Source organism: Mesoplodon mirus, assembly GCF_964341445.2.
Source record: "Mesoplodon mirus genome assembly, chromosome: 2".
In the NCBI taxonomy this organism is placed as follows: Eukaryota; Metazoa; Chordata; class Mammalia; order Artiodactyla; family Ziphiidae; genus Mesoplodon; species Mesoplodon mirus.
Window position 1 is genome coordinate 9,931,612 of NC_138977.1, and position 19,400 is coordinate 9,951,011.

Below are 19,400 nucleotides of genomic sequence, written 5' to 3' on the forward strand. Positions count from 1 at the left end.
TAAAGAAAAATTAACAAAATTATGGCACAGTCAATGCAATTAGTTAAGAGAAATAAGTCACAGGCATAAAAAGTTAGACAGGAGGAAATAAGTTATCACTATATTCAGATATTAATACCTGGAACTAGTTAAAAAAAACTAGTAAAAGCAATAAAATAGTTTGGTAAGGTTGGAAAAACAAAATTTTACATATATTCCATTCATCAGAAGATTTATATAAAGAAGGAAAAAATACCACTTTCAACAGTCAGAAAAAAAAAAAGATCTAGGGATCAACTTAACAAGATATATATACACATGCGTGGAAACTTTCAAAATACCACTGAAAGTCACAAAAGACCTGAACAAGTAGAATGACATGCTGTCTCAGTTTTCACAATAAAGAATAGTCAATATCAGAGATTTCAACCTTCCCTGAATTTATATATTTAATCCAATCTCAAGGAGAAAAAAAAAGCTGAATCAGACAAATCAAATCTAAAGCTCTTATACAAAAAGAAAAGTAGTAATAGCCAGGAAAATGGAAAAGAGCAAGGGGGAAGAGGGAACCTACACTTGACATATGAAAAAAATGATATAAGGCCTCAGAAATTGATGCTGATACCAGTGTATGAACACAGACCAATGAAACAGAATAGGAAAACTTGACATCAAAACATACATATGATAAAGGTGTTTACTTCCTCCCTCAAACTAAGCATCACTTCATGGCTTAGCCATCTGACTACAATGCACTACTGATGGAAATGGCAAACAATTATTAAGGGTGTAACCATCATGTTGGTCAACTGGAAGAAGTAAAAACTGCTTTACCTGGGAATTTACAATATGGCCATGACGAATTTTATGTTAACAGCACTGAAATGAAAAGGAGACCAAGTAACTATATGTATATACTCACTTTTGGAGCTTTTTAAAAGTCTTGATATTTAACAGTGCCATCAATTATGTAGTTGAGGTCAAAGTTAGCTTAATCTTTTATAATATTGGGCTTAGTGATATACAGTAATTTTCTTAGAATGTGATTAAAGTAAGTAATTCGAAAAAGTGCCTTACTACTCCAGTTTATTCCAATATGTAATGGAAGAACCTGAAGCCAAAAGATTACTGACCAACAAAGACATTCTGTTGGCTTTTTCTATCAATGACTGTGATCCTCTATCTAGATTTTTCTTGACAGACTGCTTCCTCTTATAGAACTCTCCAGTCCTTCCCATAACCCCTCAATATCATTAGGTTTGGAGGGGAATAAAAGATCTTGCTCCTCAGTACCGCTCCCAGACGATTCTCTCTCCTTCTCACTAAAAACAGCCACTTCTGCCTCTTAGGTCATCCACCCGCTTTAGTCATTTACCAACCATCAGATCACACCCTCCCATTCTTTGAAATTTCAGCCCTTAGCTAATGTTCACTCTAACAACTCTTGTCATAACTCTTGGTGATTTCAATATGTTCATAGATGATCCTTCTATTAACAGCCTGTCCTCTCGGTTCATTAACCTCTCTCCTCTAGTGATCTTGTCTTTCACCCTACCGTAGCCACTCATTCCTTTGGTCAAATCCTTCACCTTGTCATTACAAATAACTGCATTTTTTCCATAACCTACCTTTCAAATACCCCATTCTCCAGCCACCATCCCTATCTTTTCAGTTCACCTCTCTCATACACAACAATCCAACAACCCCTTGAACTCCCCCATTCCTCAGACCTAACACAATCTCTCAATTTTACCACATTTCCACTGTCCTTCAGCTTTCTGTATCTTTGTATCTCTGTACCCACCTAAAATTCCGTTGTCAATCACTTACACCCTTATCTATAATCCTGGTTAAGCACAACTCTTCACCTGCACACATGCAGCAGAAAATGGGAAGAGAAAAAACAAAGCCATGCTGACTAGTATCATCTCAAGTGAAACTATGCCAACCAGCAACCATACTATATGTACTTCCATAGCTAAGTCCCTTTGCAAACTAAAAGATATCTGCTAAGGAGAATGTTCCAACAATTCTCTCTCCTGTCTTTCACATCATCAACTATTCTTTCCACTGGCTTATTCCCATCAGCATTCAAACACTACATTATCTGACCCCATCTTCCTCCGTTGCTTCATTTCTCCTTCCTTTTATAGCGAGACTACGTAAAAGAGTTGCCTAGTCAGTGTTTCAAATTTCTTTCTAGGTATTTTCTCTGGAATCCATTCCAGCCGTTAGTGCCCATCATTCTATCAAAACAACTTGTCAGGTTATCACTGTTTTTCAAATGGCTAAAGCAAATGGTTGTCAATCTTTGCTTCAGGGTCTTGGCACTTTCTGCTCCCTCTGCCTATAATGTTATTTCCCCTAGTGAGTCACATGGCTCACTCCTTCAAGTCTTTAATATTTATTCTCAGTGAGACTACTCCAGCTATATTACCAAAAAATATAAAACTCTCTTGTTTTATTCTTCTCCTTAGCTCTTTCTACTATATAACATAGTATATATTTCATATATGTGTGCATATATGGTATACGTACACGTTTACTGTGTGTATGTATATATATGCATTTATATATTCTCTCTCTACACACACAGACAATATTTTTCCCTCTCCAAGCAGAATGTACTCCATCATGAGTGCAGGAATTTTTGTCTGTCTGTTTATCCCAGTGGCTGGACCAGTGCCTACCACATAGTAGGAGCTCAAACATTTCTGTTGAATGAAATGAGAAAATGAATTTAGACATAGTAAATCACTTTCCTGTAGGTTGTAACAACTTCAGGAGTCTTGCAAGTTACCAATATTTTACAGTGACAGTTATCCACTAAAGTATATTATTGGAAAAAAAAATCACCCAAAAGGTGACTAAAATTTTATGTAATAAACAGTTACACTGAGAGGCTCACTTTACCCCTTTATAACCTTTAGAAACTGGTCCAGGCAGGCCTCCTAAAGATTAGAATAAGAAGAAAATAAATGACTTTTGAACTGCTACAAAAAAGCTATCATTCTGGAAGTGACAACTCCCTAGAAACTGAAGATTCTTTAGTTAGCTATTAAAATAAAACTGGACACCATATTAATTATGGTGAATAAGCATGATGAATTCCCCTACAGGGGATAAATCTTCATTGATTTATCAATGAAACTGCTTACGTTAAAGTTTATTTCTGCCAAACTACTAAAATGTTTCACCTACTATTTCAAACCATTTAAAAAACCAAATGACTGTAAAAGGTGATTTTTATAAAATAAAAACCTACCAGAGATGGTTAATAAGCTGATTTATATTAAAAAGTGATAAATTATAATGCATTTAAGAAAAATGAATACAGATTCTTTGTAGAACTGTTAATTAACAGTGTAAACACTATTATTAATTAAATTTCTATGTTAGTTTCAAGAATTGGGAAGAAAGAGCCCCTCCTTTTTTTTTCAATGAGAAAGACATAGCACATGAAAGCTTGGAGGGGAAGACTGTAGTAACTGACTCCTTGAAGATATTTCAAATCTGAAAACTGTGCTCAAAATAGGTACTCAAGGGACTTCCCTGCTGGCGCAGTGGTTAAGAATTCCCCTGCCAATGCAGGGGACACGGGTTCCATCTCTGGTGCAGGAAGATCGCACATGTTGTGGAGCAACTAAGCCAGCGAGCCACAACTACTGAGCCTGCATGCTGCAACTACTCAAGCCCGCGTGCCTACAGCCCGTGCTCCGCAACAAGGGAAGCCACCACAATGAGAAGCCCGCGCACCACAACGAAGAGTAGCCCCTGCTCGCAGCAACTAGAGAAAGCCCGCGCAGTAACGAAGACCCAACTCAGCCATAAATAAATAAACAGATATATAGATATAAAAACTTATTTAAAAAATAGGTACTCAATGACCTTCACTGTCATTATTCCAGCTGAGAGGAAAAAAGGAAGTGAGATATGGAAACCATCTGCAGTCTAAGACCAAAATTATTTTAACACCCTGTGAAAACATTTGAAAGGTTGCTGTTAACGAATGATGCTTATGTCATGTGAGATATTCTAACCTATGCTATTGCAGGTCATTAATTTTATAAAACATGTAAGTTGGGAGTGGTGCACAACTCTGACTTCAGAGTCTTAAATTGAAGACGATTAAAAGGGACACTAAATTAATACCTGCTTTCTCCTTACCCCACCCCAGCAATTATATTAAATATTCTTCCTAAAAAAATGTTTATAGGGGAGAACAAGGCTTTTCACTAAAACAAAAACAACCCTCTTTGGTTCAGATACAGATAAGAGCCCTTGATTAACACTGACAAAGCATTATCGTCAAGCAAATGGTATAGAATGAATATACTCAGTATCACGGACAAAGGTACCGAGGACTGCGACACACATACCACTGTCATAAATGCCTAGTAAGCAGTCCTGTGGAAGAGAAGGCGAAAACCCCTCAAGCAAAACAACACACTGTTCTTAAGGCTACTTCTCACTCTTAAGATTTTACCGTAAAAAATGAGAAACCGGGCTTGCGTCATTTCTGGGATGTGGGAATCGGCTTTAGCCGCCGTGCCTACAATGCACGAACCACTGAAGGGAAAATAAAGGGCCTTTCAATAAAGACCTGATCTCAAGGACTTTAAGATATGATAAAGGAGAAGACGGGGAAGTCACCAAGGGGGAAAGTGCTATAAAAGCGCATCCAAAATGTTAAAGATGTTCACCTGGGAGATTATTTGAGCTAACCCTGGTTACAGCAGAGGACACGCTGCTGTGAGCACAGTGACGTCTGGCCATCATGTCTACAGACGGGGAGTGGACAAGCAGGGTTCGACTTCATGGCGGCAAAGATAATTCACTCATTCCACAATCCCCAAACGGTGGAAGAAAAGGTTTGCAAAGGTGCCAGGGGAAGAGTGGGGGTAGTAGGGGACGCTCTACGGTCTGAAGGCGGCTGTAAGATTCAGCCCTAGGGCAGGAGCGAGGGAAAGGGGGGAGTGGAGGCTGGACCGCTGAGGGGATGGCAGCTAAGACCATCTTCGTGTCCCCTGGCGGGGGTGGCGGGCCGCAGCGGCAGAGAGCCGAGTCAGCTGGAGGGAAGCGCGAGGCGTCCCCAGCTCTCGGCGGCGCCCGCGCTCCGGCGGTTCCAGCTGTCTCGCCCAAGCCGGCTGCCACGCGCCGCTGCCGTCTCCACCGCCGCCACCTGAGGCCTAACCAAAGGCTCTGGGAGAACGTCCCTACGGTGTGTAGACCGTGGCAGACTACAGCTAAAGGCCAAACCCTTCCAGGCTATTCACGTACCTGGAGAAACAGATTCCCCTTGCGGAGGGGAACGCAGAGGCCAAATCAGTTCCTGCTTGCACTTCTCAGCCACACAACGTGTTCCTACGGCCTCCGGCCAAAATGGCGGTGCCCAGCCGCCGCCTCACGCATGCCACAGGGACGTAGTGCGCGTGCGCGACAGGGCGCGCTGGGTGGAGCCCTGGAGGGAGGGAGGGCGAGACGGCGGGGACTGACGTCATTGTGCTGCGACCCCAATTGACGTTGTTGGGGAAGCGAGGCGGGCCTGGGAAGCTGAGTGGGAGTGGCGCGGAACTGCAGCGGTTCCTGAAAACCTGAGTGGCGGCAAACCGGGTCTGCGAGCTGTAAGTGCGTGGGCTTTCCCCGAAGTGGCGAATGGTTCTAGCTTAATCAGACGGGTTCTCTTCCCCAATGTCAATCTCCTTTTACGCTCCCGATTTCCTCAAAGCTGGTGGGTCAGGAATGGATCCTTAGCCGCTGCCTATTCTCGCACTTCGGGCAGAGGTGTCAAGCATAACCCACAGAGTCTGGTCCAGACACTGCTCGTGGTGGCGTTCTCTCCTTGGCTTCAGCTCCTGAACGGTGCGGCCACGAGCCCGTTCTGCTCCGAGTTCCGTGCTTTATCCACTTGGTGGCGTCCAGTACCAAGTTCGGCGGTTGAATTCTGCTCCAGTAATAGAGATGGGCCATTTTTGGGGACAATTTGACATTTTTGGTCATTTGGCAATGTGGCCACAGATTTAATCGTCTCATCCCAGACCTTACTTAACTTGCAGGTGGCAAATACTTTACGATTGAAGCTATTCATTCATCCATTTATTCATTCAGTAAATTGCTAATGGAGCGTTTAAACCTCAGGCCTTTCCAAAGTTTGCAGTCCAGTGTCTACTATTATTTGAAGAGTATCAACTGCTTGTGTGAAGATTGGGGAACAACTGAGATCTGACAGGAGGTGTCAAGGAGATGGTATACAGACCTTTTGGCACAGGTTTATAACAGCATTTACGTATAACGATGTTCAATAGCTGTAACTTTGCACTACCGAAGCAGTTTTACATGTTGTTCACAATCCACTATTTTTTTTTCCACGTTTGGATATGCCTACCAAGATTAACAAAAGATGTGAAAGATGAAGTAAACTTGTGGTTTAGAATAGGCCAGTTATTCACTTCTAGACCTTAAAGGCATTTTTCTGACTTTATGTACTATGGTAAGAGCACATATAAATGGAGCTTTTTTTTTTTTTTTTTTTTTTTTGCGGTACACGGGCCTCTCACTGTTGTGGCCTCTCCCGTTGCGGAGCACAGGCTCCAGACGCGCAGGCTCAGCGGCCATGGCTCACGGGCCCAGCCGCTCCGCGGCATGTGGGATCTTCCCGGACCGGGGCACGAACCCGTGTCCCCTGCATCGGCAGGCGGACTCTGAACCACTGCGCCACCAGGGAAGCCCCTAAATGGAGCTTTTGACAACTAATGAGAAGATGTGATTTTTCTCTGCATCACTTAACGAATTATTTAAAATGTAGACTAATATTTACATATTCCTGGAATAAGAGTATTTCAGTCTGACTTTTCTAGGGAAAAACTTCATTTGGATTGGAATTTTTACTCATAGAGGTATACAACTGCATAGCATTATAGGAGTATAGATCAAATCAATTCATTTGACAGGAAATGAAATAAAGCCCAGACCTGCCGAAAGTCTAGGCTAGTTAAAGGCAAGGCTGAAGTTGACACCCTGATCCTGTGCTCTTTGACTACTATAGTTTGCTGCTTTGCACAACTTGTAAGTTATAATATGTTATATTTTAGAAACAAAAACTGAATTCCCAAGAGTTTTTAATTACAGTGATTATGTCAACTGCTTTCGAGAAGTAGATGATTAATATCCAGGGTATATTGGTGATCGATTTGGCTATTAAATTTTTACTTTTACGTTTTGTAGAAAGATGCTCAGGTCTGGGTATAATGTGGATATTCTTTTTTTTTCTACATAGAATATTTTTAAAATGACCACACCAAACAAGACACCTCCTGGTGCTGACCCTAAGCAGTTGGAAAGGACTGGAACAGTACGGGAAATTGGGTCACAAGCTGTTTGGTCACTCTCATCTTGCAAACCAGGTAAAACAAAACAAAACAAAAATGCTGTTCATAATAACTGCTGAAAGTTGTCTTGTGCACTGGACTAACTTTAATATTCTTTCTGTTAAGATGCTTTATTTTAATTCTAAAATAAATCTAACTGGATTTTCATTTGTTATGTATCTTCTCAATTGCTTTACTACTATCTGCTTCAGTTTAACTGCACATGTCTCATAAGGTCTCTCCCTCTTTTTTTCTAAAAAAATATTTATTTATTTATTTAGGCTGCGCCGGGTCTTAGTTGCAGTACAGTGGCACAGTTGCTGTGGCACTCGGGATCTTTAGTTGTGGCATGCAGCCTTAGTTGCAATATGCGGACTCTTAGTTACAGCATGCATGTAGCATCTAGTTCCCTGACCAGGGATCGAACCTGGGCCCCCTGCACTGGGACTGTGGAGTCTTACCCACTGGACCACCAGGAAAGTCCCTCATAAATTCTCTTTTTACCCTCTCTCTGGTATCATTCAGTTATTTGGTTAGCATTTTTTTTTTTGCTATTTCTCTGGATAGGATAAATGGTTGATACATTTTTTGAGTGATTACATATCCCCAAATAACTTTATTTTACTCTTGGTTGGGATAGAACTCTTGGGTGGCAGTCCTTTTCTCTCAAAAATTTGTGGATCCTGTTTTACCATTTTCTTTTGTGTCATGTTGCAACTAAGAAGGCTATGCCCATCTCTCTTACTTTCTAAGTAACTTGTTCTTTCTTTCTGGCAGCATTTAAGCTTTTTCTGTTTATTCTTAGACTTCAAGACTTTTGCCAGGATGTGCCAGGATACATGTGTACCTTTTCTCATCTGTCTAACCTATAATTTGATGGGTATTTTCAATCTGTAGAATCAAGCTCAGAGAAAGTTTTCTAGCTTGAGGAACGTTAATGATAATGTTATTGATTTTGTAGTCACTTTTCCCTCAGAAACTTCTACTATTTACACGTTGTCTCCTGTAGTGTCTTCCCACTCAAGCCTCTTCTGTTTCCCCTTAAGATTCTTTTCTCTCTCTTTTTATGAGTAGCTGGGGATATACAGAAAAACTCACCCTTTTTGTATTTATAGTTCTATGAATTTTTTTGTTTTTAATTTTTAAAAATTAATTAATTAGGGCTTCCCTGGTGGTGCAGTGGTTGAGAGTCTGCCTGCCAATGCAGGGGACACGGGTTCGTGCCCCGGTCCGGGAAGATACCACATGCCGCAGAGCGGCTGGGCCCGTGAGCCATGGCCGCTGAGCCTGCGCGTCTGGAGCCTGTGCTCCGCAATGGGAGAGGCCACAGCAGTGAGAGGCCCGTGTACTGCAAAAAAAAAAAAAAAAAAAAAAAAAAAATTAGTTAATTTATTTATTATTTTGGCCGCACCACGTGGCATGTGGGATCTTAGTTCCCTGACCAGGGATCGAACCCAAGCCCCCTGCAGTGGAAGTACGGAGTCTTAACCACCGAACTGCCAAGGAAGTCCCATAGTTCTATGAATTTTAACAAACACATCACAAATATAGAATATTTCTATCCTTCAAAGAAATTTCCTCATGTCCCTTTGTAGTCCGTCTTCTGCCCCCTCCTAATTTTCTCTGATCTTTACCCTGAAGAGAACCTGGTGGGGCTCCTAGAGGTAAAGTTCATGAAAATGTGGAGTCCTCTCTAAGGCTGGGCTTCCAGGAGCTTTTAATCTCTCAAGGTAGTCTGTACTCAGTTTCTAGCAATTAGTGAATTAACAATTACTCAATTACTCTTTAAGTTTTCCTACCAGTTGCTAACTCTAGTGGTGGTTTCTGCCCCTGGTAAGATGTGATTCTCTGTTTTCTGTTCTCTTTGGTTTTTTGGGTGGTGGTTTGCCCTGTGACCTCTTTGGGACCTAAGAAAAATTATTGGTTTTCAGTTAGTTCAGCATTTTTGTTGTTGTTGTGAGGATGAGAGTGACATTGTCCAAGCTCTTTACATGTCACATCGGAAACTAGAAGTTCTTCCTTTTACTTTTAAACTGTATATATCTTTTTATTTGAAGTGGATTTCTTATAGAGAGCATATTATTGGGTCTTGCTGTTTAAAATCCAGTCTGACATTCTTTATCTTATAATTGAGAGTGTTTAGACCATTTACACCTAATGTACCTACTGATGTAATTAGATTTAAAACTACTACCTTGGAATTTGGGGGGTTTTGTCCATTTATTCCCTGTTTTTTTAACCTGATTTTGGATAAATTCAGTATTTTTTATGATTCTGTTTTATCTCCACTATTGACTCATTAGTTATACATCCTTTTTGAAATTTTTGAGGGATTGCCCTAAGGATTACACTGTACATCTTTAATTGTCACAGTTTACCTTCAAGTAATATACTACTATAGATATGGTATACAAATCCTTCAGTATACTTCCAATTTATGCCCATGCTTTATGCCATTTTTGTTATGTATTTTATTTTTGCATATTTTAAACCCCCAGAATATATTGTTGCTATTTTTGTTTTAAAAGGTCAGTTATATTTTGGAGTGATTAAAAAACAAACTTTATGCTTACTTTAACTTTTTCAATTTGGGGAGCTTTTTATTTCTTTGAATAGATCCAGGTTTCTGTCTGGTATCATATTCCTCCTGCCTGAAGAACTTTCTTTACATTTTTTGTATTGCAGGTCTGCTAGCGCTGTTTGCTTGAAAAAATTTTCATTTTGCTTTTATTACCGTGATATATGTTCCCTGCATGAAATTCTAGGTTAGCAGGTTTCTCCTTTTACTACTGTAAAAATGTCATTCTGTATCTTCTGGCTTGCATAGTTTCTGAAGAAAAGTCTGCTGTAGTTAATGTGGCTTTTTTCCTGGCTGGCTTTAAGATTTTATCGTTAATTTTCAGCAATATAAACATTATGTGTCCACATGTATGCGTGTGTGTGTGTTTAATCCTGCTTGAGATCCACTGAGATTCTTGGATCTTCTGGTTTAATGTCTTTCATTACTTTATGAAAATTCATGGCCATTATTTCTTCAAGTATTTCTTTTGCCCCATCCTCATCCTTCTGGGAATCCAATTATACATATGCTAGACCATTTAATTTGCTAGACCATTTGGTATTTATCCCCTTGCTTTTAGGTGCTCTATTTTTTGTTTTTTCTTTTTTTTTTTTCTCTTTGTGTTTTGCTTTGGGGTTTTTTAATTGGCCTGGCTTCAAGTCTATGACTTCTTTCTTTGGCATTATTGAGTCTACTAATGATTCTGTCTAAGGAATCTTTCATCTCTGATATGGTGTTTTTTTATTATGGCTTTTTCATTTGAATCTTAAAGGAGTTTTCTCCTATGTTGAAATTCCCTGTCTTTTCCTGCATTTCATCTACCTTTTCCCCTAGATTCTTTAACATATTAATCATAGCTATTTAAAGTCCCCATTTGTGAGTTTCAACATCTGGTTCATCTCTGAATCTATTTCTAGTGATTGCTTTATCTTTTGATACTATTTGTTTCTCTTGCTTGTTTGTGTGTCATAAATGTTTACTGAATGCCAAACATCACATATAGATTAGTAGATACTGAGAAAAATGGTATTTATACTTTGAAATGGATACCTGTTTTCCTCTGTCAGCCTTTTATAGTGGGGGTTGAGTTAGTTAGGAATTGAGCTGGGTTTGAGTTTGTTTGTTTGTTTTATTATGGTTACTTTCAATATCACAGGCTTCAAATTCCTCTAAAGATGCCCAGTACTTATGGCGGGGCTGTTGTGCCAGAGGAGTTTTCTTAGTGTTCCTCCTCCACGATCATTTTCAGTTATCTCTGTATCCCTGTGCTTCAGAGGGTGTCTCTCTCCACCCTCTTGCCCGGCCTCCAGCAGTAAAATGCGATGGTTGTAACTCAGTGCAGGGGATCAGAGGCAGGACTTCTTCTCTGTTTTCCTGCTCTAGCTTCAATCCTAGACAGCCCTTGCATGTCTGACCTCCACGTTGGGACTTTCTCAGCATTTTGGTCCCTCCTACCTATGATAGTGAAACTCTGGACTTTCCTAGGAGAGAGTTTTCTGCCCCGTCCCCAGAGGAAGGAGTGTTTTCTGCTTCTTCCCCAAGTATAGAGCATTTTTTCTTTTACTTTTCTCCCAGCAAGGATGGGTCTGTGCGGTTGGGGTTTTTGCTTTTCCTGCAGTGGTAGTCAGTCCCCTCCTCCAGGCATGTACCACTGACGTAGGCTTTCCAATCTCTTGCTTTCCCCAAAAAATGTCCTCTAATGTGTACAGTGAGGCCCTTAGAAAAAAGTCTGAGAGTCAGACTGAGTTCACCTTGTGTTTGCGACTCCCAGGGTTGCTATACTTTTATGATAGCCCATGCTTAGCCTTTAGCAATTTGTTGAAATTCTACCTGATTTCTTCTTCTGTGTTTATCTGGTCGCTGATCCTTCCTTCCATGCTCTACCACAGTTGGGACAGGCTGCCCATCCTTTCTCTCCTAACCTGGGAGCTGACCCTTCTTGGATTTCAGGATATTTTGTTGCTGCGTGATTTTAAGCACCCATGTTTTCAAGAAAAATTATGAGTTTGTAGTTTATCTAGCCTTTTCTTGTTGCTTGAGTGAGGATGGTGCCTTTTTCTAGCTTCATGTATACTAGACTGCTTCAGAAGTTTCTAATATTCTTTTTTTTATTATTTTTTAATTAAAATTTTTTTTTTTAATTTTTGGCTGTGCTGTGTCTTCGTTGCTGCACGCAGGCTTTCTCTAGTTGTGGCGAGTGGGGGTTACTCCTCCTTGCGGTGTGTGGGCTTCTCCTTGCGGTGGCTTCTCTTGTTGCGGAGCACAGACTCTAGGTGCACAGGCTTCAGTAGCTGTGGCACGCGGGCTTAGTAGTTGTGGCACACGGGCTCTAGCGCGCAGGCTTAGTAATTGTGGCGCATGGGCTTAGTTTCTCCGCGGCATGTGGGATCCTCCCAGACCAGGGCTTGAGGCTGTGTCCACTGCATTGGTAGCTGGATTCCTAACCACTGTGCCACCAGGGAAGCCCTCTAATATTCTTTATAGCACCAAATATTTCTGTGAATTTGCTCAAATTGAGTATCTTCTATTGCTTTACTGAGTAGCATAGTGCCATACTGATGTCAGTAACAGGGTAAGAATCAGTGCCAGTTCACATTCTTTTATGCTGTGGGGCTTGGCAGAGGACAACACATAGAAGTCACTGGTCCCCTGAAGATGCCCCACTGCTCTGACATCTTGGAGGTGCAAAAGAGAACAATGGTTGACACTACCAGAAGAATGGTGGGAATCACTTAAAAATGTGTTGGGTATGAAAGTCATGAAATTCATCATTGTGCTGTGTCACATATTTTACTTCTGTGATTTTCAGCTTTGTGTTCATCAGTGAAACATAATTATATGATTATCATTTTGCATGTTATGAATGACTGAATAGTCTTTATTAATGCGAAACAGCATGAGAAAGTTGTTTAACCTTTACTTAACCTTACTTCTTTATGGTCAGATATTTTTCAGTTCAAGTCAGCAGACAGTTGCTGAAATCTGTAACACTGTTAGAGATTAAAAAATAAAAAAGACACACAGACCTTGTCGTCAAGGAGTTCACGATCTAATGGAGGAATTATATCTTTAAATTAGTCATTATTATACAATGTAATAATTTATAACTTTTATTTCGTGCTTACTAAGCGAGGTTCTGTTGTAAGTACTTTGCATGTATAAAATAACTGTCTCAGTAAAGTCTCCAAAAGTCATGTGAAGTATTTACTGTTACTTTTTATCATTTTCCAAATGAGGAAACTGTAGTACAGACAGATTAAGCAGTTTGGCAAATATCACCTAATAAGTGGGAATGCTGGGACTCAAGGCAGTCAGGCTTTCACTAGGTCATACTGCTTCCCTGAGCATGGGCTCTGTGCAGTAGTGGGCCAAAGGAGAAACTGATTGACGCTGCTTCAGAGGATCAGGGAAGTCTTCATGGAGATGATGCGTATCTGGCATGATGGAGCAAGGTAGAATTTCACTGGGGAAGGACATAAAGGCAAGAGGAACAGTATGTGAAAAGGTGTATAGCTTAGCAAAACATGGTTCTTTCAAAGAATTGTGAGTAGTCAGTAAGACTAGAACAGAGGGAAGTGGCATAGGTGAAACTAGCTAGTTAGGAAGAGGCCTGATCATAGGGGCCTTTATTAAACAGTTCATACCTGGGAGTTCCCTGGTGGCCTAATGGATAGGATTCTGGGCTTTCACTGCTGTGGCCTGGGTTCAGTCCCTGGTCGGGGAACTGAGATCCCGCAAGCTGCGCAGCATGGCCAAAAATATAAAATTAGAAAAAAAAAGTTCATACTTTATTGTCCAGAGAGTATGAGCCATTGAGCAATTTGAAGTAGCAGAATGAAACAGTGTTTGTTCACATTTGAGAATTGTGAAGGATGGACTGAAGTGAGGCAAGATTAGAGGTAAGGAAATGAGTTAGGAGATATGCAGTAATTCAGGTGAGCACTGATATAAGGGAGAATTTTAATAAACTTTCAAAATGTTAGTATCAGTCTTTGGGAGATACAGATGTACCTCACTGCTACAGTATGGTTGGTGGTGGATGGCTTTGCAAAATTATTATTTTATCTTTGGAAATAGTGGTTCAATATTTCACTCAGATTAAAGTTGGAATGTATTTAGTAGGTTCAGCTTAATTGAATACACATCAGAAAACAATCCCACAGTTCAGCACAATTGTCAATCTCTGCCCAAGAGACTGGAAAAACTAAAGGTCAGATTTGTGTGGTTGCTGGCATTATAACAGAGTCTTATTGTAATAATTGAATCATTTAATTTCATAAGCATCAAATTCATACCATGTTGGGAAAGAAGATTAGGGGGAAATAGGTACATTTTCTATGTTTGACTCTATATGTGATATTTTATAAGCCAACAAAAATAAGGGATTTGATGAGGCTGTATTTTGTGAATATCTAGAACATGCTTTCCACTTGATCCGTATCTTCTACCAAGACATTGCCTTTATGAGTTAATTTTGAGAGGCATAATTGGGTGGTGTAAGTTCTATTTTTCTTAAAAAAAAAAAACCTGACTAAATTTTTATTTTTTTTTCATGCTATAACTGACAGTTATGATCATTGAGTTAAAGAATTTCTGAGTTGAATAGCAACATGTGCTTTGGAGAAAATAAAACAGCAATATAACAAATAGATCAAGGAGGGCCTCTCCTGGGAAGTGAAATTTGCACTGACATGTAAATGTTAAGAAGAATCCACTATGCAAAGATTTCAGAGAAGAAGCTTCCTGACACAGGGAACACCTAGTTCAAAGGCTCTAAGCTAACTAGTTTGGCATGTTTGAAGCTCAGAAAGAAGGCTAGTGTGGCTGGAGAGTTGGAAGGAGGTAAAGTGGTAGAAGATGACCTTGGAGATATAATTAGACATGGGTCAGATTATGTGAACTCTGGTAGGCCTTGGAAAAGAATTTGGATTTTAAGTACAAAGAGAAATCACTAGAGGTGTTAAGCAGGGGAGTGAGATGATCTGATACAGAATTTTTAAAAGATGTTTAGGTTAACTGAGTTATTATATGAGTTAATAAATATTTCATGATTTAATATATATAAAATGCTTAGAAATGTGCATGGCACATATTAAATGTGATATCAGTGTTTGCTATTATTATTAATTTATTGATATGGGTTAATCTTTCAGATATGTTAAATGAAAAGAAAATGCAAATGTAGAAGTATGTATAATATGCCATCACTTGTGTAGAGAGGAAAAAATTATATATATATATATATATATATATTTGCTTACATCTGTGCAAGGGTATGTAAGATACTGATAACTTGGATTATATTTGGAGAAGGCAACTAGATGCTGGGGGGAGAGAGACTTCACCATGTTCTTTTTTGTACCTTGTGAATTTGATCTAAAATGAATATACTACTTAGTCCAAAAATAAAATATAAATTAAATCTGTTTTGCTTAAATTTTTTGAAACACCCACACTTTATTTTTTTAATTAGCATAAATTATTATGATTTTAATCAGGAAAAACAATACCGGATAGTTTTCCGTTATCTGGAATGGCTGGATGATATAGGATTCCAGGTAAATTTGCTGAGGAGCAAAGAGTAGGTGGATTCAGGCTTTTACAGTGTGAAAGAGTTGTGTGAAGAACATTTAACAAAGGCCTTCATAGGAGGTAAGGCAGCTGACTGAGAAATGTTGAGTGTGATGAGAATTCAGGAGAGCTTCTACTTCATGAGGTACAAAAGTGGTTAAAGGGGATTCCACAGTGATTTTCTTGGTGACGTTAACTAAAAGGGCAGTGGCTGTACTGGTTCTAAGGCAAGGGGGGCATCCCTATGTCACAAGGTCCAGTTGCTGGCTATAATACCCTATGGGTCAATGGTGGGCCCCATGTTTTTGGGTAACTCAAGGGCATTCTCTTCCCCTTTTCATATACAAAAAGCAAAAAGGGAATCTGATAATTGGGATGCCCAAAGGCAGGTGAGTTTATCAAACTCTCCTTTAAGGCCTTGATGGCTGTGTCCTCCTGTTCTTCTCATAAAATTGGGTCAGGGCTGTTATCATTAAGTAAAACATATAGAGGCTTTGGCCATGAAAGAGAAATTTGGAGTCCAATTTCAGCAATAACCAACTAGCCTGAGAAAACCTTGCAGTTGGCACTTAAGGGTTTGGGGAAACTTAGGACACCATGAAATCTATTGGGATCTAGGTGTAGTCCTTGTTCTGATATCAGATGCCCTAAATATCAAACCTGAATTTGGGCCAACTGCAATTTTTCTTTGGCAATCTTACGTCCCATTAAGGCTGAAATCTTTAGCAGGTGGATGCTGTTTTCCTGTGAGGAAGCTCTAGAAGGAGAACATACATTGCCACAAAGTAGAACCCCTAGGGAATTTTATATCATCCAGGTCAGCTTTTAGCATTTGTGAGAAAACAGAAGGACTCAGTAAAACCCTGTGGCATTACTATCTAGGTGAATTGTATTTCTTTCCAAGTGAGGGCGTGTGGGCTTCAACTGGAATACTGAAGAATGCACTGCATAAATCAATTACAGTTAAGAATTTACTCATGGTAGCAATGGGCATTAGTAACATATGAGGGTTAGGAACAACAGGGTGTCCAGGGATAAATAACAATGTTGCTTATTGCTGGTAGGTCCACCCTTAGGTTTTCTCACCAGTAAAATGGGAGCGTTACAGGGACTAGTAAAAGGGATAATGAGGCCTTGAGCCTTGTAATCTTATATTATGGGCTTTATGGCTTGAAAGACTTTCTTACATATAAGGTATTGATTAATTCCGGGAAGAGGTTTTGAGGGGTCTGTCTGAATCTTGATGGGAGGTGTGCTGTGAATTTTGTTAACGTCAGTTGGAGATTTTGCCCATAAGGAGGGTGGTAGCTGATAATAGGGACAAATGATCAGTGTTTCTGGAATCTGCTCTACTACCATCAAAGATGGAACAAATAAAAGATGTCAGAGGGTCATTTAGTTCACCTGGTTGTTTATTCTGATGACTACCGTCAGTTTCTAAAATTATTTTCCCCTTTTGGGAGAAATTCCAGCATGATAATTCTCTAAGAAGTTTCGACCTAATAAATGAACAGGGGTGGAGGAACTGAGGGAAAAAAAAAAAGTATCTAACTCTCAAAGGGCCTAAACAAAAGGGAATGAGTTCAGAGACAGGAACCTCTTGAGGATCATTAGAGATTCCCACTATTTGAATTGTTTTAGTTCTCTGAGGCAGGGGCTGTTTTATAGGAGTGGGGTGTAGAGTGTGGCTCCAGTGTCAGGACTGGAAGAGATTCCTTCCCAGTCTGGAGAAATGTTTCTCCAAACTGACTGAGAGCCTTGGGAAGAGCCGTATAGTTCCTCAGAGCCCTGTCATTGAGAATTGGGAGGACGTTGGAGAGGCTGGTTAGAGGGCTGAAGGCACCTGAAACGCTTAAATTTGTAACAGTGTTTTTTCCAATGTCCTGACTCTTCACAATAATAGTAGAAACTAGGAGGGTTTTGCTTCTGTTTAGGAGTCTTCATTTGCTGGAATTGAAAATTAAGAATTTAGGCGGTCTTCCTTTGAGGTGACTCATCTAAAATGCAAGAGAACTGGTTCACCAGATAAACTAAATCTGGAGTGAACATAGTTTCCCATTCCATCCTGGTCCTTTTTATTAGATGGGAAAGGTCCCACTTCAGCCCATTAATAAACATAGTTAAAAACGACCTGGGTGGAATCAATGTCTGAAGGAAGACCAGAATTTTCTTCAAAAACAATTAGAAGTTGATTGTAATAATCATAAACAGGTTCATCAGACTTTTGTCTGCAAGTCTGAATTATGTTCCAATCAACAGACTTTGGAAAAGCCTCAGGAATTGCTCGATGAAGCTGCCTAGCGATTGTTCAAGCCTGGTCATATGATATAAGTTGGTGGACTGGTCTCCCAGTTGTAATTCTAGAGAACATTCAGGATTTTTCCAATTAGCAGTTTTCAGTTGCTGGGCCTGGCCGTCACCAAAAAGCTATTAACTAATTGATAGGAGTCAGAGAAACCAGGTTGATAAGTTTTAATGACTGTATTAAATTCCTCAGCAAATATGTGAGGATCTTTAGTTACTCTGGGAAAATTTTGAATATGGCTTGCAGTTCAGTTTTGGTCCAGGAAAATAAGAAATTAAGGGTCTAGCCTCTGGATCCTTAGAAGGCTTAATATTAAAGGGGCAGGTTCTGACAAGTTCAGAGGAAAAGGGAGTTGGGAAAGTTTAAGAGAAAAGGGGAGGGTTGGTGAGAGAATTAGTATGGGGGAATTGAAGTAATAGAGGAGCTGTAGGCAGCACAGAAGGGAAGGAGGAAGATGGCGCCAGAGGTGGAGTCTGGCCCCCAGCAGCTGAGGGAGGGAGAGAAGACGATGCCTGAGGTGGGGCCTAAGACAGCCAAGGAAGATAGAGCCTGAGGCTCCAGGAGCCATTGTATCTTTCTTTAATCATTTGTTCGCCTCAGTTAATCTTAAAATTTTATTTTGCAGAGAGGCAATTTTAGACCCCTGATAATGTTGAGAAGCTTCAAAATACCAATCAAAATAAGCATTACACTCAGTTCTGGAAATTTTTGAGCTATTGTAGTCCAATTCAGTTCTAAGGAAATTAAGTTAGGGATTTCAAAAGTTCTTTGTAATAGCCATTTCTATTCTAAATTGCCTTTGGTCAAGTTGATCCATTTAGTTAGAAATGTGCCTGAGGAAGGACCTTGGCTTTTAAACAAAATCATCTGGAGTCCTCCTAGGGGGTGGGTACCCTCAAAGTGTCTAGATAACTAGCATCCCATTTCTCAGAAGTTTTTCTCTGGAGTAAAAGAACAATTTCCAAACAGCTTACAGCACAAACTGCTCAATTCAAACAGCTTGCAGGCTAATCCCAGCCAGTTCGAAGAAGACAGCTTGGTTTTAGAAGGAGCCGGGCCAAAGACTTTTACAGCCAATTTCCACAGGACAGCCCCTTCCAAAGGAGTAGGATGAAGAAAACTGGAACAGTTTCAGAGAAACAGCCCCTGTTCCCGAATGAATGGGCCAAAGGTGTTTTCAGTCAGATTTGGTTGAAACAGTCTGATCTCAAAATTAGACTGACCTGCCAAATGAGTACTCACATACAAAACAAAGCCTTAACCAAAAAGATGAAACCTTAAAATAGATCCCGAATAAAGCCTGGAGAGCTTCAAATGCAAAGAGGGCGTGTGCTGAGATCCAAGAGAAAGACTTACTTTCAAACTCCAGGGTCAGCGAGAAAGCAGTGAGTGACCAGTGGGTTCAATGGTGGGTACTGCACCTGTTTGCTTACCAGCCTTGGAACCATTGGGGGTCTTTTCTGGTCCCCGTAGAGGCCACCAACATGTTGATCTGAAATAAATAGTCTGCCAGATATTTCTCCAGCAAAGATGGGTTTACTTAGTTAGGATCAGCAGAGAATTGCAATTCAGAGTCTGCAACCATGGCAAGCCAAGTGCAAGTTTCCAGGCTGAAGAG

The 19,400-nt window shown here is 40.2% G+C and overlaps 2 protein-coding genes across 8 annotated transcripts in view; one reads left to right on the forward strand and one right to left on the reverse strand.

Moving 5' to 3' along the window:
* ABCE1 (ATP binding cassette subfamily E member 1) overlaps positions 1 to 5,403 on the reverse strand; it is a 31,460-nt gene extending 26,057 nt beyond the window's left edge. For all 3 annotated transcript variants that reach the window (XM_082632040.1, XM_082632039.1, XM_082632041.1), the window contains exon 1: positions 5,260 to 5,403. The gene's annotated coding sequence lies outside the window, so the exon portion shown is untranslated. The remainder of the gene's footprint in view (positions 1 to 5,259) is intronic.
* Positions 7 to 19,400, forward strand: part of ANAPC10 (anaphase promoting complex subunit 10) — a 212,183-nt gene continuing 192,789 nt past the window's right edge. For 3 of the 5 annotated variants that reach the window (XM_082632073.1, XM_082632071.1, XM_082632072.1), the window contains exons 1-2: positions 5,520 to 5,603; positions 7,256 to 7,382. In XM_082632073.1, the coding sequence (XP_082488199.1) occupies positions 7,268 to 7,382 (115 nt within the window). In that variant the 5' untranslated portion in view covers positions 5,520 to 5,603; positions 7,256 to 7,267. Of the gene's footprint in view, positions 4,861 to 5,506; positions 5,604 to 7,255; positions 7,383 to 19,400 lie in introns of those variants that run through there. The other 2 variants (XM_082632070.1, XM_082632074.1) reach the window with 2 other exon arrangements.